At 42.3% G+C, this 25,161-nt stretch overlaps 1 protein-coding gene across 8 annotated transcripts in view; it reads left to right on the top strand.

Moving 5' to 3' along the window:
* The window catches only part of UNC80 (unc-80 homolog, NALCN channel complex subunit), a 187,766-nt gene that overhangs the window by 47,182 nt on the left and 115,423 nt on the right, over positions 1-25,161 (top strand). For 2 of the 8 annotated variants that reach the window (XM_084643900.1, XM_084643903.1), the window contains exons 12-21: positions 159-427; positions 2,770-3,150; positions 4,214-4,360; positions 8,142-8,289; positions 9,603-9,751; positions 11,527-11,696; positions 13,409-13,510; positions 18,493-18,707; positions 19,317-19,423; positions 20,922-21,078. In XM_084643900.1, coding sequence (XP_084500026.1) covers positions 159-427; positions 2,770-3,150; positions 4,214-4,360; positions 8,142-8,289; positions 9,603-9,751; positions 11,527-11,696; positions 13,409-13,510; positions 18,493-18,707; positions 19,317-19,423; positions 20,922-21,078 — 1,845 coding nt within the window. The remainder of the gene's footprint in view (positions 1-158; positions 428-2,769; positions 3,151-4,213; positions 4,361-8,141; positions 8,290-9,602; positions 9,752-11,526; positions 11,697-13,408; positions 13,511-18,492; positions 18,708-19,316; positions 19,424-20,921; positions 21,079-25,161) is intronic. The other 6 variants (XM_084643905.1, XM_084643906.1, XM_084643904.1 and 3 more) reach the window with 5 other exon arrangements.

Genomic DNA, 25,161 nt, shown 5'->3' on the forward strand with positions numbered 1-25,161 from the left:
AACTGATCCTTAAGATACTTATGTGCTGACAAATTTAGAAATAATAAAACAAATTACACTATTGCCTGTGGTGCTAATTACCGTAATAAGCACAGCCTGAACGGGTAATTTTGTCACTAAAACGGGAAAGGCCAAGATACCTGTTTTCTGTCTTACAGTGCGATCCCAGATTTCTACCATCACTGTGGCCACCTTCAACACCACCCTGGCCTCATTCAACGTGGGCTACGCGGACTTCTTCAGCGAGCACATGCGGAAGCTGTGCAACCAGGTGCCCATTCCAGAGATGCCCCATGAGCCGCTGGCCTGCGCCAATCTCCCACGGAGTTTGACTGACTCCTGCATCAATTACAGCTGCCTAGAGGACACGGATCACATTGACGGCACCAACAACTTTGTCCACAAGAATGGCATGCTGGATCTTTCGGTAATTGGCAAAGGAACAAGAAAAGCCTCAGCCCTCTTCTGTCAATGCAGCTGTGCCATTGAGCTAACCTGAGAGAGCTTTTTTCCGTAGTCTCTTTATATACCTATCCATTCCAGCATGGCAGGGAGGTCATTCAAGACCTGTCGGGTACATTTGAAAAATACTAAAGGGTATAGTCTTTCAGGTAATGCAACTTCTATTCTTCTTAACGAGAGAGTAATACATGTGCACCAAGGGAGAATACACCCATAAAGTTCTGATTGAAACCTAGGAAAGCAAAGAAATTATAACAGAAAACGTTTCCTTCTCTTTCTTCTCATTTATGATCCTTCCTCTGGCAAGCTAAAAGGCTTGTTAATTGTTTGGAAGCAGAGAATTCCTCAGGTAACCATCTCTCCTCTCACTGCATCTGCCTTACAGATCCTTGCAGTTAGCTCTAATGAAAAGAGAGATTATTTCAGTGTACTTGCTGAGATAAATCCTTCACATTTAACAGGATTTAGTAAGAATTAAAAGAAGTAGTCAAGTTTGTAGGCATCTGCCTTGCAGATCCTAACATATTCAGTGATACAAACACATAGTAAGAGATGGTCCCTGCCCGTTGGGAGAGGAAGTAACTTGCCCAGGTTTACACAGTAAATCCGTGGCAGAATAGAACCCGTCTCCTGACCTGCATGCCTGTGGCCTACCCAGTAGACCATGCTGCCTTAACTATCTGAGAGTCATTTCCTAGTGCTATCACAGAGGTTTCTGACACTGGACTAGCAGAAAAGATCTTTGTGAGGGAAATAGATTTCCTTGAAAGATGAGAGATTCATCCATGTCAAAATTTCAGCAAAGCCCACCACCGCCCAGACTCCAGCTCTGGCAGATCGTTTACCTTCTTCCTTCTGTTGAGGGAGCGAGCAGATAGAGTTGGGTAGTGAATCCAAACTCTCACAATAGCCAAGGGAGAAGAAGACATTCAAAATCAAACCCTTGTATTTAAAATATTCACTGCTTCTTGGAATTTTGTCCTCCCTTGGCTTCCATGACTGACCTCTTCTGCTTCTCATTCCCGCCTCTCTAATCACTCCTTCAGCATGTCCTTAGAAGGATCCTCCTCATCCTCTCCACCATCTTTCTTGGGAGGTTCCACAGGGCTCTGTCCGGGTCCCCTTCTCTTCTACCTCCATACCTTGCCTCTGGGCAATCTCATCCGCAAACACAAATTCAACTGCCTTCTCTATGCTGATGACTCACAGATCTACCTTTCCACTCCAGACCTTCTCTCCTTCTGCCCAAACTAAAATTTCAGCCTGTCTCACAGACATCGCCTTGTGGATGTCTAGCCACTAGCTCAAGCTCAACATGGCTAAAACTGAGCTCTTAATCTTTCCACCCCCACAAGAACTTCCCCCTCCGCCTTCTCAATCACTCTGAAAAACCTCAACATTCTGCCTGTTGCTTATGCCCATAACCTGGGTGTCATCTTCAGCTCAGATCTCTCTGAGGGTTTTCACATCCAGATTATATCTAAACCTTGCAGATTCTTTCTGAATGACATCTCTGAGATTCGGCCTTTACTTTCCATCCACACAGCTGACATTCTTGTCCAGGCTGTCATAGTCTGACATCTCAGTGACTGCAATGTCCATCTCTCAGCCCTTGGTAAATGCAATCTTGCCCTGCTCATATCCATTCAGAATGCTGCTGCAAAGATCATTTTTCTAGCCCATTGCTTTGATCATGTCACCCCTCTCTTTGCATCCCTCCACTGGCTCTTCCTCCTCTATCACATTAAACATAAAGCTGCTTGTCTTCACTTTCAAGGTCCTTCATAGCCTCTCTCATTCACCAAGCCTCTCTAGCCTCTCAAGCCTCTCAAGCCTCTCTAGCCTCTCTCATTCACCATTGAGATGTTTGTTGACTTCCACCTCCAGCTGGCCTCTAACACCGAGCTCCATCGACCACTTGTTAAATTTGTGCTTTTTCCCATGCTGCCCATTACATTTGGAAGGAATTCCCCATAAACATCCTCAAAACAAATGCATTATCCTCCTTCACATCCCTCCGCAAAACTCTCTCTTGCTGGGATGTCTACAAAAAACTTGATGATGGTTAGGCTGTTGGTGTGCTGAGACCACTGCCTACCATGATGACCAATATTGTCTGATTGTTCCCTTGTGCTCCCCGACTGTGTGTCTGTGACAAGACACCTCTTGTCTCTTGACTTACATCTAGATTGTAAGCAGTCCATGGCTAGGGCTCTTATGCACCAATGTAATACAAATACGAAATGATGATGATGATAATACAGAAAACAAGTCTGACCAAAACATGTTGTTGTCCTCTTTCTCCAGGTGGTTCTGAAGGCCGTTTACTTGGTCCTGAACCACGACATCAGCTCCCGGATCTGTGATGTGGCGTTGAATATCGTCGAGTGCCTGCTGCAGCTTGGCGTGGTGCCCTGCGTGGAGAAAGTCAGAAGGAAGAGTGAGAACAAGGAAAATGAGGCCGCGGAAAAGAGACCAAGTGAGGGATCCTTCCAGCTCAAGGGAGCTGCTTCGGGCAGCCCAGGCTGTGGATTCGGGGCCCCCCCAGGCAGTGGAACTGGAGATGGGGGAGGAGAAGAAGGTGGAGGTGGAGGAAGTAGTGGAGGAGGAGGTGGCGGCGGAGCTGATGGAGGTGGTGGAGGAGGAGGTGGAGGGCCTTATGAAAAGAATGATAAAAATCAAGAAAAGGTATGTTTGGGTACCACGTAATATAGAGAATACATGCATGTGACATAAGGTATGTCAAGTGTGTGTGTGTGTGTGTGTGCATATGTGGGTGAGTAATTATCATTTCCTTTTCCCTTTCTGTTTTTGGGAAACCACTAGGTTTTCTTTTCTTTGCACCTCTAAGATGTATTCATTTGTGTCACTGCGGTACCCACATCAAACCCAGTGCATGCATCACCATGGAGAATTCAGCACCCTTTGCTGTGGCTACCCAAGCAAAGCAACTCCGCTAAGCAGCCCTAATTGGCCTAGCGTGGCTGCATTTTTAAGATAAAACAAGTATTCCTGATGCCTTGAATAGGTGCTGTTTTACATACTGTACAAGTGCTTTTTTAAAACAGGAAAAATTATTGCTGAATTTTTCTGCTTTTTATTATTTATCTTACGGTAGCACTTAGAGGCTCCCACATTCTAGGCACTGTGCAATCAGGAAGAGACAGACAGTGCCCTGAAGAGATTACAATCTAATGAGACAAGACAGACAAAGTCACACAGCAGATCATGACAGGGCTAGGAATAGAACCCAGGTCTCATGACTCCACATCTTGGGCCTTACCCACTAGATGACAACACAGACTTCATTTTGTTACTTGACTAGGGTTCTGATCCTTGAGTTCCTTAGGACTTGGTTCTGCCCCTCTTACTCATGTTCAGTAGTACTTTATGAGTAGTCCCATGGATTTCAATGGGAGTACTTTCAGTAAAGTAGTACTCACTATCAGTCCAGGTAGCACAATCTGAGCTTTACTACCTGGCAGATAGCTGAATACTAGGAGTACCCCAGTTGACATCAGTGTTCATTGTAGTCAGAATTGCACCTGATAGCAAGTTTTTGAAGGATTAAGTCCTGAGCTTGAATAGGCAAAAATCAATAGCATTTTCAAGAGTTACTTAGCTATTCAGACTAATATTGGACTGTTTGCCAGCAAAAATGTGCAGCGGTGTGTTCTGAGCAGATGCTAAAGGTATGCCAGTTACCTGACCTCAGTGTCACGTGGTGTTGTTTCCCCTCTGCGGCTCTTAGGATGAAAGCACTCCCATAAGCACCCACAGGCTGGCATTGACGATGCTGATCAAAATAGTGAAATCCCTGGGCTGTGCTTTTGGCTGCGGAGAAGGACACCGAGGGCTCTCTGGAGATCGTCTGAGACACCAGGTATTCCGGGAGAATGTAAGAGAACTAAAGCAGATTCCAGCTCTCCCTAACCCCTTCTTTCTGAAATGAGTCTGCTGATGTTGGGAAGCCCACGCTCTCCCCGTCAACACAGCTTCCTTCATATTCGTCATTAAATGCTGTCCCCCAATCTCAGCAGCACCTACTGAGCACTGCAGCCGAGCCAAGGCAGCTTTAAGCCATCTTTGTCCCTTTCAAATTCCTGTCCCTGCTAGGGGCATGTCTCGGGCCCAGCACAATTTAGAGCAGGCCCAGGGGCTTCTCTGCCATGCAGATTTGCAAAGCCCTAGCGTGGACATACTGCACTAGCAAGAGTTACTTTGTACACTGGTGCAGCATGGCTACACTGGGGAGGTTTACAGTGGTGACTATATCAGTTTGATTACATCGGTACAAAAATCCATAAGTGTAGACAAGCCCTGAGTTACCTGCTGGTGGCCTTGAATGTCTGCTTATGGGCTGCTCTAGCAACCCCAAATAGCCAGGGTGCACTGTGCTCTAGGCATGCTCCCATGCTGCAGACCCCCTCCTCCATCATGAGTAGCTTTACCTAGTTTGCTGGCCCTTTGATGCCATGCGAGCAGCATAAAGGGCCCAGAATTGCTCAGTTATTGCTCTGATTGCATCCCAGAGAATTAAAACCCAGATATAGGCGATTTCAATGGGAACACAGCGCCCAGTGTCCTGCCAAAGAGGGGAATTCTAAAGGCCCAGTCTCACAAACACTTTTTACTGGCCATCATGCTTGCTACAGTGAGCATTCCCATTGGCTTCGTTAGCGGGTGTAGACTGTGCCCACGAAAATGGAGGTGGAGGTGGGATTGAGACCTGGCTATAAACCTGGCCTAGAGTGGGAGATTTTATATGATCCCCCCTGTTAACTGACTCAGTTAGTTAAAAAGTTGACAGTAGAGGTGCATGCAGCATTTTGTATTTCGATACTGAGCCTTGAATTCAAAGCGTATAGCTGTATATCCTGAACCTCAGAGTGCTATGGGCTCAAGGCTAGAGCAGAGCAAGTCACTGATTTTTTGGCTTGGTGGCCACACTGAAAAACGTGGGGAAAAAGTGTATTTGTTTCGAACTGAAAAATTTTGTTTGGGTTGAATGAAACATTTCAAATGTCAAGTCAAAATGACATTTTCAAAATTGTTTCAACATTTCCAAAATAATTTTTTCAGCTGAAACAGTTTGCCAAATTTGCGAATAGTTTCAGTCCCCCCAAAAATGCATTTTCCAGTAAATTTTATATTTGCTGCAAAAAAAAAAAAAAAAAAAAAATTTCCCCGCTCCAGTCAAGATCAGGAACAGTTAAACTTCTCTAAGTGTTTGATTACATTGTAAAATGCAGATGTATTTCTATTTCCTTCAATTTACTTTGCAGTTTGTTTGCATGCTTTTAGTTCTGATGCATGTTTCCTTGCCATTTCCTGAGCATTTTTTACCAGTTTTGAGAGATGGATTCATGCTGTAAAACCCCAGAATAAGGACTAGAACTTTAAAAGATAGGACTCCTGAAGGTACTCGTTGCTGATTTTTATCCTGGCTTTCGTCAGCATGTTGGGTCAGATCTTCCTATCTAAGTACCTATATGACCTCATCACCATAGAAGCTGAGCACTTCATAGCCTTCGTGACACCCCATGAGGCAGGGAAATATTACCCCTATTTAACAGACACACACAGACTAAGGCCTAGATTTTTAAAGGTATTTAGGCGTTGCTGTGCTCCAGTGTTACAACGCCTACGTCTCATTTTTAAAAGCAATTTAGGCACTTAAGAACCTAAATCCCTTTTGAAAATAAGATATTGGCTCCTAAATAAGTTAAGCATTGCAACACTGAGCACAGCAATGCCTAAAGACATTTAAAAATTCAGGCCTACCTGACTTGCCCAGTTTTACACGGAAAGTCTGTGGCTGAGCCAGGGATGGAACACAGAGCACATAAGTAGCAGGCCCTGTGTTTAAAATTCTCCTTTGCATTCCCCTGCTTCCAAAGCTGCTCTGTGCAGGCTGGTCCCGCTGCTCTGGTTTGGGCAGTGAAAAAGTTGCTTTAATTTATGCTGGGCTGTAATGGCCACAAGAGGCTGAAGACACAAGTGAGGATTGGTGTGGCATAGGAATGTCTTAGCAGTGCTTCCTTGTCCAAACTATACTAGCAGCAGGAATGAGGAGAAACATCAGAGACCCTAAATCAGATCTACACTGCTTTGCAGTAGTGTGATCCTCAGACTGGGTTCTACAGCTTTAAATTCAGATTATGCTGACAGTGCAATGCAAAGCAGCTGCACCACATTAGAGGATCTAGCTAGTTGTTTTCCTGGAGACAAAAATTGTAATTAATTTCATTTTAAACTGAAAATACAAAATAGTCATCAGGCAATTCCAAATGTCTGTGTGCTGTTTTTTTTTATTTTATTCCTTTTTAAATCCTAATTCACCAGTTCTCCTGTTTCACTGTAATTTGCGCTACTGTTTTCCTGTCTAAATAAACCTCCAAAGTCAGGGATGTGAAACTAAGAAAAAAATAGAAAAGAATTTATTTTCATATAGTGCCTTTCTGCACAAGCTTCCTCAAAATGCTTTCCAAAGCAGCGAGAAAGATACTGGTCATGACTGTGTAGGCAAACATCGCATCCATGATGCAGTCAGCAATACTTCGCAGTATACTCTTGAGCATTAGAGGCCTGATCCAAAGACTATTCAAGTTAATGGGAGCCTTTCCCTTGGGCTGATCAGTTTGTTTCAGTGGGAATTGGATCAGGCCCTAGAGCAGGGCTGTCAAACTCACTCTTTGGAGAGGACCAAATTCTGTTTGCCATTATGGTACCAGAGAGACAGGGCTACAATACTAGTGTCATGTAGCATCCAAGCTATTACTTAGTAAAATTGCTATTAAGTTTTGCGTCGTTTAGGTCCTGATCCAGCAAAACACTTAGGAACATGCTTGAGTTTAAGCATGTGAATAATCCTGTTAGCCTCAGTGGGACATGCTTAATGTTAGTATGTGCCTAAGTGCCTTGCTGATCTGGGGTCTTTATGGAAAGAGATTTGTAGGGCATTTTTGGGATGACTGCTATTTCTGCTGTTTGTTTATTTGGCCAAGCTGTTTTGGATGCGCCATTGTGCATCTAAGTTATTAGAAAATCATAGTATTACCATTGGGCTTCAGAACCAACACCACACTGTGAGGAAACGGACAGTTTACCCATCTCTTGGAGCTGATATTTCAGGCTTTCTAACACCTCACTGCATTGGGTCACACCTAGATAGTTAACTTTGCAATAAAGAGTCAACACTGAATTATTTTTGTAAATAAAAGTTTGCGTTCCGCAGCATCTGAATTGGTCACTGGAGTCAGATAAACACATGAACAGGCTTGGATCTGGGCTATAGGCTCAAAATCTGACACCCCTACACCACAGTCTGTTTTATCAACATTATACCGTTGGCCAGAGTAATTGGGTTCCTACTCATTTCATCAGCTGTGAAATTTTAACTTCCATTTGGAGGACTGCAAGAGGAGGGCAGAAGTGACCTTGATTTAACATCTTCTCCAAAAGATAATGTGGTGTAATGGCTCCTATGACTGAATTGCATGGTCGGCATTAGCTGAGAGTCCATATCTTGTTGTGGTATTCAAACCTTTTGACTAGTAGGCGACATTAGTTATGACCCCACAGCAGTGGCGAAACAAGGGCAGAAATGCACCTGAAGGACCCTGTGACTGTTACCAAAACTCAAGCAGATATTTCTCATTTTTGTAACATCTTCACAGGCTCAGAATTGCCTTACAAAGCTGTACAAGCTGGATAAAATGCAGTTCCGGCAGACCATGAGGGACTATGTGAACAGAGATTCCCTCAATAATGTAGTGGATTTCCTTCACGCTTTGCTAGGATTCTGCATGGAGCCGGTCACTGACAGTAAGTACAGCTGGCGTCACAAGCCCCAGTCACATTGTACTTGATGACACCACAATAGGGAATGCTGGCTGCCACTATCAAAAAGTTGCACTGAATTTCTAAAGGAAAATGTAATTGTAATTACTAGGTTAAATTCTCAGTGGGTGTAAATCAGTGTAACTCTATTAAAGTCACTGGAACTACTCCGAATTACACCAGCTGAGGATCTGGCCCTATAAATTCTTTTATTTCCAGTACAATTGGAATTAGAGAAGCAGATGTGCTCTCTCTTTTAATGCATCCTACCTGTTTGTTTATGGCTTTGTGAAAGAAAATTTTCTCTCAACTGTGCCTCAGGCAGAAGGTTTTCTGCTTGACCAAATGCCAGCTGGAGTGGACTGTGTGTTCTTTGTTTATTCTGAATGGAGATATAATTGAGCATTAAATCTCTCTGCAGAGCCTAAGGTGAGGCAGCAAGTAGCTAAACAGATCATGTAAACAAGAATAGTTGCATTCAGATTTATGTGCATACAGTGTAAGTCCATTTTTTTTTCAGTTAGGCAAACAATTCTGTTTACCATTATGATGATGGTACATGTACGCTGGTCATTGCATGCAAAAGTAGTTAATTGTGGGCATTTGGAATATAGGAATTGACATATCAAAACACACTAGTAGTTTATCTCCTTGTCTATGATCCCAGTCACTTCAGTTAAAGGTGCAAGAAACACCATAGTGGACAACTGTGAAATAACTGGCCCACAGGGCAAGTTTCTTCTTAACATCCATCAGCTACATATTGGCTTACACCTTCAAAGGATAAGCCCTCTCTTGTGAATGTTTTTGCCCTGTCTAAGGAACTGTGGATGTTTTTATTATCCATATAAATGTTTAATCTGTGGTTTGAATTATTCTAAGATCTTGGCCTCCATAGTATCCTGTGAGAACAGAGTTTCATTGTTTGAAAAGAATTTCCTTTCATCAGTTTTAAATTGCTTGTAAATTTAGTTGAATGCCCCCTTGTTCTATGTCATCTGAGTAGGGAAAAAGGAATGCCTGAATTGCCTTTCTTATTCCATTCGTTATTTTGTATCCCTCTGTTTTAGAGAGGAAATAAAGGGGGAGGATAAACAGTTTTGATCATTTCAATCCCTCTTCTTATTCGTGCCACTTATATCTGCTGTATTGTTTATGAGGTTGGGCCACAAAAATTGAACATATGATTCTGTGTGAATTACATCTTTTAATACATTTAAAAAGTAATTATGTATTTAATCTGTAATTTGTTAACATCTCAGCCGAGCCGAATGGTTTATTGTGCTTGCATTTTGCAGACAAGGCTGGGTTTGGAAATAACTTCACCACAGTGGACAACAAGTCTACAGCCCAAAGTGTGGAAGGTATTATTGTCAGCGCCATGTTCAAGTCACTGATCACTCGCTGTGCTTCCACTACACATGAACTGCATAGCTCTGAAAACCTGGTGAGGATTTAGGTGCAGGTTTTACAAGTTGAATTTCCTCTCTCCCCCGTAAAGCAGCTGAGCTTGAAAATCAGGTCTCAATTCAATGAGACTTTATTGGCATGGCTGGCTACACAAGTTTAAGAAAAAGTCATATCCTTCAGATGTTTGTCAGGGGCAAATCTGACCCAGACAACATAGGGTTATACACTGTGTTTGGTCTTTGATCCCCTGTGTTTTCAAATGGGGACTCCATTTGTTTAATTGTGAATTTGACATTAATGAAAGGGAAAAACGAATAGCACTAAACTGGAGCCAGGAATAATGGGCTAGATCCCCAGCTGGGATAAATCAGAGTAGTTCCATTGCCTTAAATGGAGATATGCTGGTTTACATGAGCTGGATGTGACCCAGTTCTGGTAGGTGCTGTGCAAGCTTCCCAAGTACAGTCCTACTAAGGTAACTCAGTCCTGACCTGCAGTACCTCTGTATTTCTCTCTTGGAACTCTCTTAGCAAAGGCTGCCAATCGTAGCGAACTAATGTGTAGCTTTGGGAAGAGGGCAGACATCTGCTAGGGGCTCAGTTAGGACCAACAGGTATACTTTTGCTTGAGAAGATATATGCCTTTCCAGAGGTGAAGAGGTAGGTGGTTAAGACCCCGGTTCAGCCAGGTACATAAGCACATGCCTAACTTCAAACATGTGAGTAGGCTGCATAGTGCCCACTACACACTCTATAAAGATGGTGAGCTGATGTGAGAGGGCTATGTCTGGGATTTTCCTATTGTGGGACTACGTGTGTGCTTAAAGATGGGCATGTGCATAAGTATCTTGTGGAATCAGTATCTCAGCCAGGGCACCAGCTAGTCCATCAACTGATCTGGTGTTTGTAGAGAACTGGCCACATTGTTCCACAGCTGGAATTTTCAGAATAGACTGAGGGCTCTCAAGAAAGCTCCTGAAACAGAAGTCGGGTCCTTTGGAAAGTTCTCTCCTGCAGAGATAGGGGTGCCCTTTCCATACCAATTCCTCCCAGGGGCTACAGTTATGCACGCAAATGTAATGAGGTAAAAAAAAAATCTAATTGTGGGAGTTAGATTGGTGAATGTATGAGTCATTCCTCTCTATTGTCATGATGTAATCTATTCAAATAATTAAGAAAAAATCTGAGATGCTGCTTTTTTCACTACGATTTTTCCTGCCTTTTAACATTTTGGATTAGATGAATGGGTAAAAGAGGCTTCAAACCACCTTCACAGCTCCCAGATCCTCTGGTCCACAAACCCTGGCATAATCTAAAACTGCCTTTTTCCAGTACAGAATATGCCCCATAACAATAATGACATGCTTATGATAGTTAATAGATTGATGTGAAGGTCAGCTGCAACCTTGCCTTAGTTAAATTATTTCTTTACAGCCCCCTGCTCCACCTTTAATAATGATGATAATTTAAAAACTAGTCATGTACACCATCAAGCAGATCAGTAACTCATAGATTACGTTATCAAAAGAGTTTGCCCCAGATGGTTACAGAGTCTCTTAGCTGGCTCCTGGATTGACTTTCCTCTTACAAAGAGAAACATTTGACCCTAATGAAAAAACATAAACCTGTAAGTAAAGAACAGTTCAGACAACAGCTGGCAAAATTATTGAGGTATGCAATTCTTCATGATCTAGTGCATCACCCTAGCTGCATACAAAAGGAATATTTGTTTCCCTCCCTGCTTGTATGCAAACTGAGTAACACAGCTCTCTTTGTCCCTCTCTCTCTCTCTCTCTCTCCTTTTGTTATTCAGGGATTGTACTGTGACATCCGGCAATTGGTCCAATTTATCAAGGAGGCTCATGGGAATGTTTTTAGAAGGGTGGCACTGAGCGCCCTTTTGGACAGTGCTGAAAAGTTAATTCCGGGGAAGAAAACAGATGAAACAACGGAGCAGGATCTGAAACCTCCGGGGAGCAAAAAGTTTGTGCCTGGGAGAGATTTGTGTCTGAATGATTTATATACTGTTGTATAACTTATTATGCTGAACACTGTAGTAAGAGGGCCTGAAACATAAGGCCTTGTATCAGAGGCCTGGGCTAACGTAATGGTCAAAACTTGCTAATATAAAGCAAAGTTAAGTTGTGAGCAAGAGGCAGGCCCTGCTCACGGAATTTGGCAAGCATAAGGTTGATACTGTAAAGCCACATATTCCTAAGAGGTGCTCGGCACAAAACACTCACGGAAGCACATTCCAGAAAGCAGGTACCAGAACACCTCAATAAACAAGATACAGGTACAAGGCAATGGCTGGCACCCAGTATGTCAGAGGGTGGCACCCTGATAAGTCAAGAGTGATACGTAACTTGTTTGTTTTGGTGTATAAAGATGTATCTCAGAGGCAATAGCTTTGTCTGGCCTCAGGAATAGTGGAAAGTCCCACCACTAAGTGAGCCGATCCATTGTCACGAGCATACACGTGTTAGTGTACCTGTAACCATTGAGCTGGGGCATTAGCACCGTGCTTCGTCGGCAGTAAACCTGACCAAGCGCCTTCATACCTAAATGAATTTTGTGGTTATTGGGCGGTTCACTCGAGATCTGCTGTGCCAGCTGTTGCACAGAGCTGGGACAGCACACAGGGAGAACACACACAGGCAGCCAAACATCTGACGACAGACACAAATGTAGGAAAGTACAAGGGGTTGCTTGTTTTCATCTTGTTAGCACATGTCCGCTCCTAATGTACAGGACTTGAGTGTGGCAGTGACAGAAGCCACACTTAAATTTTAATAAAGTGAGGCAGCTGTGGAAGTAGCCATGAAAAATGTGGATCCTAACAGAAATAACTGGTACAAAGGAAGTAAGATAGCAAAGCAGTGGAAATTCACAGGGAAGGAGAAAGAAAGAGGAGGGATGGAGGTTGTGTGTGAAGGGATGATTGCAATCCCCACCCCCCAACATCATGTGGACATGGCTTAGTATTAGCATCAGTACCTTGAGGTGCGGAGAGCTGTTGGTCTGAATGCCTATGCTCAGGTGTGGGGAGCATGATACAAAAGAAACCTAGGTTGCTTTATTAATTTGACATGCTGTCTTGGGATGTGGGATGTGTTGCATTCAAGTGTGAGACAAAAGAGGAAGTATGGATCAAAAAGGGAGCTTCAAATGGAACTAAATGAATTCGTCTCGTGTAAACTGGCAGCATCAGATTTGTTGCATGCTTTTCTTGGCCTCGGAGACACGCAGACCACACTGGCCAAGATTGCCAAAAGTATGCGGTCAATACTTTCTGATAATCTGCCTTCTTTAAGGCACCTCAGACTGAGCACTCACAAAATGAGGCTCCAACATTGCTAGTAGCTTTTGAAAATCTTGGGTAGAGCCCTGTGCGTGACTAGTGTAGAACCCTGCAGCAGAACTAGAATCCTGCAGGTTCCGCAGAACCCACTGCCATAGTAGCGGGAGTGAGATTTTAAGAAAGTCCCATGCAAGACTCTAATCTTGGCCTTAGGTCCCTGCCCCAATACATTTTTTATATGTGCATAGGCAGGCCAGTTGCTGTAATGGGGGCACACATTTAAATTTGTTTTTCAGAAGTGCTGGATTCAGTGATCGGGGAACAATGTTAATTATATGAGAAGCAAGATATGCCATCTGTTAACGTTATTTGACTGTCTGTATTGTCTGCATAGATCTGAGGTGGGAAGTGTTGTTATTGATAAAGGCCAGGCATCATCTGCCCCTGATGAATGTCGTAGTTACATCTCCAGCCGTCCTCAGCAGACCCCAGAGCAGTAAGTAAATATTTCGTAGTTTGAATGTGTTGTACCAGAGAATTTCCCACTGTGGTAGTAGCAATCAGCTGTTCAGTTAGGGTTCTTCTCTGTGGGTGATACAAGAAATGTACTGAGTGTTTGTTTAGCTGCTGCTGAACTTACAGGTTATGTCCAACAAATGCCCACCTTCCGTACCACCATGTATCAGAGGAAGATACATTAAAGCTGGCATCACAGGCCAGCGCAAAATGGAACAGCACAAAATGAAATTGCAACAAAATTTGCCAATGCACTTCTAACCATGACTGAGCAATAAATAGAACATTTATTCTCATCATCAGAGCAATTCCCTGTTTGTGCGTCCATGCTCCAAACGTGATACCAGGTAGGTCTCAGCATTCTAAGCTGTTGCTCCTGCAGGAAATCTAAAAACGACACTGGTGGGATAACTACATGCCCCTTAATTCATCCAGTGGTTGGTTCATTTCTCACCCTTGGGTTGTTGCACTTGCCTTATCAGCAGAGCTGCACTACCGGCTTTCTGATTATTATTTTTGTATTTGTATTGGGGCAATGCCTAGAGGCTCCAGCTATAGACTGGAGACCCATCGTGCTAGGTGCTGTATGCATACGTAATGGAAAGATGATCTCTGCCCAAGGAACTTAGTCTAACAAAAAGTGACAGTTCTCAAGAAAACCCTCCAGCTTTAGCATCTTCCTCTTCTTTGTTTTTCCCTTTTTTGAGTCACACTGATTTTATTATTTTCCCCTCCAAAATGAATTGAATCATAGAAATATTCATAGAATCTTAGAAATAGAGGGCTGGAAGGGACCCCTAGAGGTCATCAAGTCCATCCCCCTGCCAAGTAACCTAGGCCATCCCTGACAGGTGTTTGTCTAACCTGTTCTTTAAAACCTCCAATGATAGGCATGCCACAACCTCCCCTTGCAAGCCTGTGTCACTATTTAGCTATCCTTACAGTTAGAAAGTTTTTCCTTATAGCTAACCTAAATCTCCCTTGCTACAGATCTTGTCTAACCTTCAATGGACATGGAGATCAGTTGATCACAGTTCTCTTTATAACCGCCCTTAACATATTTGAAGACTCTTGTTATTAATTCTGTAATTAAATTATCTTTAGTTATTTACTGCTGCCTCTTGCATTACCTGTCATATTTTTTCAGTTTTCTTCTCTTGGTGGAAACTTCCTTGGCTTTTTTGGTCACCAGTAGTGGAGATGTGTGAAGATGGGTGTCTTTAGAGAAGATAGCGGTAGTTCCCTGTGTCAGTTCTTTGAAGACCTAACAGATCTTCCGAATTCAGAGGAAGCTGTTCATATCCTGTGGTGGGACAGTAGGCCCCAGCTGGGGTATTTTTCTCTCTCTCTCTCTCTCTCTCAATCTTTCCTCCTCATGCTGATCTACTTGAATCTGCAGAGAATAATCTCTTTTGCCATGGAAATGATTGTGTAATCACAAATGCAGCGTTATGACTTGATTGCAAGATCAAGTGGGAGAATTGTGGAGGAGCCAAGCCCTGCTTTAAGGGGAAATAACATTTTCTAATTAGCAAGCATGGTCAGAGTAGTTAAACAAAATAAATGAGTGGTGAATTGATTTATGTTTTAGTCTGATTTATTTGGAGGTTTTGCCCAGTCCGAAGATCCGTACGTGGTGAGCAAAATCAGCGCTCTTGAAAATCTCACGTTGATAGACCAGTGTCCCAACTGATCAAATCTTTGTTCAGTTCTTGTTTTGCTCTTTACTCTTAGAAACCTGTAATACAAGACTAATATGTGGCTCAGAGAGGTTTTCTTTAGACATTGCTTTCCCATTCATGGTTAAATCATCATGTCCTAGGAGAGTGATAACCCACACATTCAAATGATGTGCTGATAATGAAATAAAGACTGTTCCTAACATTCAAAATGGTAGGCTGGGAAAGGTTAAAAACTGTGGGCCAAGAGACACCACAGATGGTGCAAGGCTATGCAAACAACATTGCCCTGCACCAGGATGCAGGGGGTGGGATTTACCCCAGGGGTTATGTCAGGTGCAGCGTAGCTTTAGTCCATAGAAGCTCTGCCAGTAGATGCATTGAATCGACTTACCCTGATAAACTTAGCCTGGGAAAGGATGTGGCTAACACTGCCCAGTTTTTGATACATTCTGGGCTCAAATGCGTCTTCTTACAGATAGGTTTTTTGTCATCTTATGCCACGGCAGCTTTCCCACTGCTGGGGCCCAGTGGCCTGATTTATGCTGGTGGGCAAGAACAAAAGGAGATAACTCTCCTACATCCATAGGGTCTTTAATATCAGCTAGAATACAGGATTCAGCGATAGATGAGTGCTTTAGTATTGTATGCTGAGGTGAGTTAAGAGCAGTATGCTGAATCTGAACCCATCTGAGTTTAAGAGACTCTAGGATCTAGATTTTGGAACAAGGATTAGGCCTTGGGCCATTTCTAAACACACACTGCCGTTCTGACTCGATCAGAGGTGAAAAAGGAAGCTTGTGTATATTTTATGCAATAGATTTGCAACTATTGCTGTATGTGCTGAGGTCACTATTTCAATATTACTCATGCTCTAAAACAATGGAAAGATACCCACAGCAATACAGAAGGTCACCCTTAGAAACTTTCAGTTGCCTTAAGGCTTGCCTACACAGGGACAGCCAGGAAAATTAATCCAAATTAACTAAAAGTGTGAATTTGAAGTGGATTAGTAAAATTGCATTTGTCAAGGTTCCCTCCCCATTCTGAACTCTAGGGTACAGATGTGGGGACCTGCATGAAAACCTCCTAAGCTTACTTTTACCAGCTTAGGTTAAAACTTGCCCAAGGTACAACCTATTTTACCCTTGGACTTCCACTGCCACCATCAAACATTTATCTGGGTTTATTTTTATTAGGAAAGTGTTCTTTGGAAACGTCTTTCCCCCCAAAATCCTCCCAACCCTTGCACCCCACTTCCTGGGGAAGGTTTGGTAAAAATCCTCACCAATTTGCATAGGTGACCACAGACCCAAACCCTTGGATCTTAGGGCAATGAAAAAAGCATTCAGTTCTTGAAAAGAAACATTTTAATAGAAGAAACAGTAAAAAGAATCACCTCTGTAAAATCAGGATGGTAAATACCTTACAGGGTAATTAGATTCAAAACGTAGAGAATCCCTCTAGGCAAAACCTTAAGTTACAAAAAAGACACACAGACAGGAATATTCATTCTATTCAGCACAGCTATTTTCTCAGACATTTAAAGAAATCATAATCTAACACATATCTAGCTAGATTACTTACTAAATTCTAAAACTCCATTCCTGTTCTGTCCTGGCAAAAGCATCACACAGACAGACACAGACCCTTTGTTTTTGTCCCTCCTCCCAGCTTTTGAAAGTATCTTGTCTCCTCATTGGTCATCTTGGTCAGGTGCCAGCGAGGTTACCTTTAGCTTCTTAACCCTTTACAGGTGAAAGGATTTTTCCTCTGGCCAGGAGGGATTTTAAAGGTGATTACCCTTCCCTTTATATTTATGACGGCATTAAATCCCTGTGTGGATGCTGCTGCTCAGAATTAAAATGACTTTAATTTGGTTTAGCTAAATTCACTTTGGCAGTGATTCAGATTAACTTTCCTGGAAGTTCCAGTGTAGACAAGCCCTTAGAAAGCTATATAATTTTTCTTCAGTATTTGTAATATTCCCTATATCAAGTCTAGAGAAGTGTAGGGAATACTGCAAATAATGAGGGAACAATCTAGTTATTTTAAGTCAAAATTAGACAGTGTTTAAGGGTGATTATTGTATTGTGCTGCTCTGTTAAATGTTTCAGGGTCATCCTTTAGTCCAGAAGTTATTCAAACTTTCTGTAGCAAAAGAAGATTTGTTGAAATTAAAGGCTAAACCCTAAACTTATGAAAAAGAGGTTGGCTTTGAGATCTGAATGTTGTAGTTAGTTCCTTTGCCCAGCCTTTGTATGTCTCTCAAATCTGTATTCTCCTGGAGTGGAGATAGATTTGCCAATTAAAATCCAGAATACAGAAAAGAGGAAAGTCCAGAAAGGGTTGTTTATGAATATGAAACTTTCATCTGATGGTGCGATTGTAAAGAGAACAGAAAATTTGAATCTCCTGAGAAAAATTAGGATTAGTCATTCTGCTCACAGTCCTGCCACAGAACTTTGGGGTCACAGGTATGCAGCAGAATATAGTGTCATTATTCTAAAAGATTGCTAAGAATTGTGATTTCATATAGTTACACACAGTATTGAAATGATATTTTGATATACAAACACTTTGTAAGGGACACAGTCTTGAAAAGCATTGGTCCTGTACATTAGTGGTCACTTTGACCAAATAGAGGATGATTCTTTAGCACAGCGGTTCTCAAACTTTAGCAACCCAAAGACCTGAATTATGATTTAAAATTTTTCGCTGACCCCTAAACCCCCTGCTCAGCCCCAGGCCCCGTCCCCACTCCACCCCTTCCCCCAAGGTCCCACCCCCACTCCATCCCTGCCCCTCCTCTTCCCCGCCTCTTTCTGCCCCCTCCCCTGAGTGCGCCCCATCCCAGCTCATCCCCCTCCCTCCCAATACCTCCTGCATGCTGTTGAACAGCTGTTCCATGGCATGCAGTAGGCACTGAGAGGGAGGGGGAGGAGTTGATCAGCGGAGCCAGTGGCCCCAGGCATGACTTGCGGACCCCCTGGAGTACCAGGTCTGCAGATCCAAGTTTGAGAAACGCTGCTTTAGCATAATGACAAAAAACAGAATGACTTTTTAGACTGTAAAGTCTCCAGGGTAAAATGTGTCTTCATTGTGCAATACTGAGAACACTGTCTAGCTTAACAAATTACATCAAGAAGAATAAGTTTAAATTTTTAGAGTAACATATGACAAGGAACAAAGAGAGGTTGGAAGCGGGGAAACTTGTTCAAATGTACTTAGCAGCATACAAACCACAGCGAGGTATTTTTAACCCTGTGTTGTTCTCTCGCAGTGATGAGCAAATGCAAGGGGCAGTTCTGGGACGCAAAGACTTCTGGCGAAAGATGTTCAAGTCGCAAAGTGCAGCAAGTGATACCAGCAGCCAGTCAGAGCAGGACACATCAGAGTGCACCACTGCTCTCTCTGGAACGACCACCGAGAGGCGCTCGCGCTCCCGCTCCCGACGGATCTCACTCCGAAAGAAACTCAAACTCCCCATAGGTAAATGTATGTCCCTTTATATTATATCTATGTACTGCATGTGCAGATAGAATAGATCTGTTCTGTGCGTGTGTTGGATACTGTAGCAAAGACACATAGTGTCTGAGTGCCTTACAATCTTTAATATATTTATTCTCACAGCACCCCTTGTGAGGTAGAGAAGAGCTATTTTCTCCAGTTTACAGATGGGGAAGTGAGACAGAGAGAGACTACGTGACTTGCCCAAGGTCACACAGAAAGTCTATGGCAGACGAGGGAGTTTAACCCAGGGTTCCTAAGTCCTAGACTGGAGCCGTCATCACTGGACCATCCTTTCTTTCTCTCTAAGAGAAGCTTTCCAAGCAGACTTCAATAAGAAAGGAAGAATAAATGTAATTTATCCTTTCTCACTGACCCGTGTTGATTTTCAACTTTTACAGCCCTAAAACTCAGCCTCTTATATTATGAATTCAACTATGATCTTTAATGCATGTAGCATGAACACGCCTCGTCCTTCACCCTTTGCTCATGTCACGGTATGACTGTTTCAGCGCTATAGAGAAATATGCCTGTATTGCTGATGTATTCAGCTTGGAACAATTGCAGAATTGTCCTGACTGGCTTTATCTGCATCAGGGAACTGGCTGAAACGCTCTTCCCTCTCTGGGCTGGCTGACGGGGTGGAAGACCTCCTGGATATCAGCTCTGTAGACCGTCTGTCTTTCATCAGACAAAGTTCCAAGGTAAATGTGTTTTTTCAGATTAGTAGGGAGGATAAAGGGATAGGGTCTGGCTACTTCATAGATCATTTCTAGCTCCCAGAGAAAATACTATGATTAGCATGGATATTGCAGCTGATGGGACCCAGAGACAAAATCCTCGAAGCTGGGGCTTTAGGTAGAGAGCCCACAGCGGTGCAACTCCTCACCTGCAAAGGCTAGGAGGAGTCTGTCTTTCCATATTTGGGAGCATATCTACTGCTCAGCATCCAGCATAATACCTTGGCTGCAGGAGGTCTGCAGGAAGAAGCGGGTGGGGGATAGGGGAAAGAGAAATCCTTCCCCTGGGCCATGGAATTGTAGCACAGCTGCTCCTTGGAAGCTGTTTCAGACAAAAGGCAGGAGTAGTCTCTTTGGTCCTAGCTTTCTCCAACTCCAGCCCTCACAGAAGTGAAAGGCCAGAGAGTCCGTTCAGTGGCGGGTCCGTTACCAACGCTCCTCCCTGCCGTGCGTGCTTCCATGCACAGAGATCCAGTGGAGCTGCACTCGCACACCCCTGTGCAGACCTCCCAAATCCTGTTTCTCCCCAAAGTCCAGCATAATCCCACCATGGGGGAGGCAGCAGAATTTGTCCCTTGAGCATAATGTAAGACAGGTCCTCCCTCAAGGAAAGAGGTTGAAAATGGCAGGTGACTTTTTCCCTTCCCTTGAGAGGAGGGCGGAGCAGAGTGGAGATGGTCCATAACTGGACAGAAATTATTCTCCTTCCATATTTTTCTAAGCAGCTCCCAGTGCTGTAGTATAGGACACACTAGAAATACACTGAAGAGGACCTTTAGAAGCAGTCGGTCTTTGGAAAGATCAGGGAACAGCTGAAACACACAGTTTTGTGAGGATGCATGTGATTTGAAAGGCTAAGAGGCAGTGATGAGGTAATAGAATAAGGATGGCAGTAAAATGATGTTATCATAGCATTGAGGAGGGGGGATGTGTGTCTAAGCAATAACAGAAAAGGAAGAGTGTAATGACTGGTATCTAGCAGCATCTCAAGACTTCCTTCTGGGGAAGTGAAGAAAACTGGGTTAAATATGCTCCATGTTTCATTCTTGTTATAGGCTGGCTAGAGATTTGTCATTGTGCCTTCTTTGGTCTTCCATATGAACAGTGTCACAGGAATGAAGTGTCAGTGTAATTAACATTTCATTTCTCCTGCTAGTTCTTTTCACTCAGAGAGTTATCTGGGTCCTCTGAATATACTTAATGTACTTTACTAGTTGGTCATACTGCTTTTTCCTTACTTGTATGTGTATGAACCCCTGTGAAAGAAGGGGAATGGTTACCTAGCCAAATTACAGAATACTTAATATCCTCAGCTGGTGCATATGGGCACAGTTCCTATTCGGTTGCTATAGTAATGTACCACACTACTGCCTGTCCTTAAGTGCTGCATTGCTATGGCAAAGTTGGTAGAGAAATTATAACACATCAGAACATGAGTCTTGTCTCCTCCTCATTTGTTCAGGTGAAATTCACTAGTGCGGTGAAGCTGTCAGAAGGTGGACCAGGAGGTGGCCTGGAGAATGGGCGAGATGAAGAGGAGAATTTCTTCAAGCGTCTTGGTAAATGGCGCATCTGCCGAAGATACCCATCCAAGCTTCATCACACAGAAGAAAAAGATGGTTAGAAATCAGGGTTTTCTTTTTCTTTCTTTCTTTCTTTTACCCCTTCCCCACTCCGTACTTTTCCATGGTTTTTGCATCCATTCTGTTCTTCTCCAACTTTTCATTCTTAGTAACCATTTTCTTTCTCTTCCTTCTTTCTTTCATTTTGATTTTAAAAAAAACTCTAACAAATGCGTAGAATGTGAAAATAAAAAAAAAGCAAATATGTCCAAATAAATTAAGCTAATGTAACATTTGGACTTTCAAAAACAAAGTCAAATTAAATCAAATCAACACACCTGAAAAATTTATATTTACTTCAAAACAATGATTCAGTCTAAAAGAGGGTGTGTGAATCTTTCATTCCATCATATAAAGATGGATGCTCCATCAGTTCTTTTTTCCAATTAGTGACCATATGACAGTTTTAGAACAATTCAGCACCGATGAAATGGAAAACCCTGTACAAACCTTGTTTTAATTATCTCTTTTCTTCTGTGTTTGCATGTCTAATGTCTGCATACCATTCGTTAAAGAGATGCTGTCCCTTTTACTCAACAAAAGAAATAATTATAATAATATTTTATCATAATGCAATTTTTTTTAAAAGCAGTGATGTTTGTTTGAAAAGTGCCTTTATTAAGGGGGTATTATATTTTCAAATATTATACAGCCATCCAAACTCAGCTCAGAAACCTGATCCTTGTTACCAAGGAGACAAACCTTGCATCTTGACATTCTATTATTTTTGTTTTAAAAAAAACACAGAGTTTGATCCTCCACCCCATTGCTTCTGCTATTTTTATAGTATATTACATTCCCTGACATTACATTTTACATGATCTGACATTACACCGTAGCTGTAATATGCTCATTTTGCCATCATATGGCACAGGCTTGCACAGGAGTCACATGGTCGGGGATAGCCATAGCTGTCAGCTACGAGTGCACTTTCCAATGTTAGCTTCACACAGAAAGTGAAGGCTTGATTTTTGATCTCACTAACACCACTGAAGTGTCCCTGACTTACAGGGAGCTACCACGCTCCTAATTTACACCAGTGTAAATAAGATCAGAATCAGGCCCATAGTCTTGTCATCAAAGATGTCACACTTGATATGAATAATATCTATGCATCTCCACTGAAAACCTAAGTCATGTTCAAACAGTCCACATTCTAAGGATGATACACAGTTTCAGTCCATGGACCAGAACTTCAGCTGATGTAAACTGATGTAGCTCCCTTGAGCTGGCATTCCCCCAGCTGAAGTTCCCAGTTACACCAGTGGGTGTCACACATCCAGTAGAAGAGGTGTAAATATCCTGTTTTTACATACATTTCAAAATGTTGGCTGTCAGTGGTAAAGTGGAGTCCCTTTTGATCAGCTATTTCTAGTATATGTTGATTGATTTTCTCATACAGCATGACTTTTATCAACATACCACATGCCTAAGTATTGTCGTGGCTTTTCTTTTCGGAACTAATAGATGCACCCTCATATGAGTTCTCAGGTCATAATATGCATGGCATGTTCCCATGTATTATGGAGGTATATAAATGGGATTGTTTCTGTATGTGCAGTTGCATTAACTGGGTACATATACACTTCAGGCCAGACACAGGCCCCTGCTGCAGCTCCCCTGCAACAGTTCTCCAATACACAAAGGCTTCAGTGCCAGCCCAATATGCAACCTCAGCATTGCACCCTCATGGGAAATACTCTGGCACGCTCAGGCTGGTGTGGTGGCTTCTCTGTCACCCTTATCTTGGGCCCCAGGGTTGGGGGCATGACCAAAGAAAAGAGCCTGGATGAAGAGCTGCTTCATTCAGCTCATCTCTGGCTGCCATAATGGCACAAGGTGGAGGAGCCCTGAGACTACACACTAAATTGTACTTTGGGACTGACCCAGCACCCACAGCCCTAGAATTGGGAGGGGGCATGTAAAGGCGGCTCATGGTTATCTTTGCACCCACTCTTCACAAACTGCACTGTCACTGAAAAAGTCATCCCAGTGGAATCTGGCCCTAAGAGCCTCAGGAACAGTCCTTTTCCCAAAGCTCAGATGCAACTGTACCCATCTGCAAAATAATGTACCGCCCATCGCTTACATTTCATTAGCATCTTTTTGTCTTGTTTGCTTTTATCTATACTTGCAGCTTTTCAACACCTGCCTCTTCCCAGCTATTAACTTCAGATAGGCATGTCTGAGCAAAATATGGCCAAAAAATGTCCAGGAAGAGGCTAAGCCAACATGATGTTCTCCTCATTTATCATAAAATGCAAAGAGCCTTTCTTTATTCTCAGCATGGAGTGACAGCCAGAGAGCTCCTGTTGTTACTTTTTGGCTCTGTTAATTTGATATTGCAAAGTAAGAGCATAAGGCTAGGAGCTAGAGATGTGAATGCAATAAGCTATTCAACATCTATTGCTTTTCACAAATGTCCAGACTGGAAATCTAAGCCTGATCTTGCACATCCAAAATTCCCATTGAATTTAAGTCGCCAACATTTCATGCACAGAATTCAAAGTATGGATGCAAGTCAAAAATAAAGTTTGTTTATTCTGTGTTATGTTACGTGTAACATATCTTATGCATTTGTTCTGCTAGGATGTCTCACTGGTTATTACCTATATGAACTTTGAACTATCTAAAGTATTTCAGCACTTTGTGATTAATATGTTATGTAACTACTTTTATTTTGAAAAATCGGAACATCTCTTTCACCTGCCCAAGAGCAATGTATGTTAATATTTATTTGTCTGTACGTAAGTGGAACTAAGTGGGCCATATCTGGCTTTTAAACACAATGTCTACATTAGAAATGCTTAATAAATGAGGGGGCATGAGAGTTAAGAAAAGGTCTTTATGAAAAAAACCCAAACAGGTAAATCAGCCAGTGATGTTCATGAGTGTAGTTTGTCACCTGTGAGTTTCTCAAAATCAGGGGAGCTTAAAGACTATTTTTTTTAAAATCTCTAGTTTGAAAGGTAAATTGTGAAAGTCAAGGGACCATATCAGAATGGAATTTTTATACACGAGATGTAGCTCAGTAAAATTTGTACATACACGTTTGTGTGTGTGTGTGTAAACATATACATAATTTTTACGTGTGTGTGTGTATTATATAAAATTACCCCAGTCTTGCAAATTACTGTGCATGGGCAGACTTCCTGCAACCATATGCATAACTTACAGCATCAAGGCCTGTGTGGATGTATATAATGTGTGTGTGTAGACACATATATAATAATATTGTATAGTGCACACACACCTTATAGTATATTTTGTGCTTCAGATGTCAATTTCTGAATTAATGATTTCATTTGAACATGTGGTTGAATTATCATAACATTTGTCAGGTCTGAGTTAATCATATTCTGTGCAAGGCCTTTTGGGGCATGAGTGTTAACAAACACCAAAAAAGTAATAGAAAGATCAAAATATATACAGGAATGAAAACTTTCCTTTGCATTCATAATTTCCATTGAGATCAATGGGAATTATATTTTTAAGAGGGGAGAACAAAGGCTTGTTAGACTGGATAGGTGCTATTAAATCATGAAGAACCTGATGGCTGGATGGACCTGGGACAGTGTTTTTTGTCACTGTGCTGTCCTTTCTCCTTTTCAGCATTCTTGATGCTGTGCTGTGACATCATTCTGCTCACACTTTCTCCATGTAGTGCTTCCTTCTGTCTTTGTTTTAAAAATATGACAACTGAGCAAAACTAGGACAGAAAAACAAACATGCATTACAGTGAACAGCAACAAAAAACCTATTAAACCTAGAGTCACTTTGTCAAGTTCTTTACGAGCTGTTGCTTTCATCATCATTTGTCATCTAGGTTATTGGGAGTTCTATATATTTCAAATATATGTATGCATTATACAGTTCATCATTTATTTAAAAGGGCTTTTACCTGTAATCAGAATACAGCTAAACTGGCAAGCAGCAATTCAAGACGGATGTTAATAAATTGGAGAGGGCTCAGAGAAGAGCCGTGAGAATGATTAAAGGATTAGAAAACATGTTATAATGACAGATTCATAGAATATCAAGGTTGGAAGGGACCTCAGGAGGTCATCTAGTCCAACCCCC

This window comes from Lepidochelys olivacea (assembly GCF_965140295.1).
Source record: "Lepidochelys olivacea isolate rLepOli2 genome assembly, chromosome: 11".
NCBI classification, from domain to species: Eukaryota; Metazoa; Chordata; order Testudines; family Cheloniidae; genus Lepidochelys; species Lepidochelys olivacea.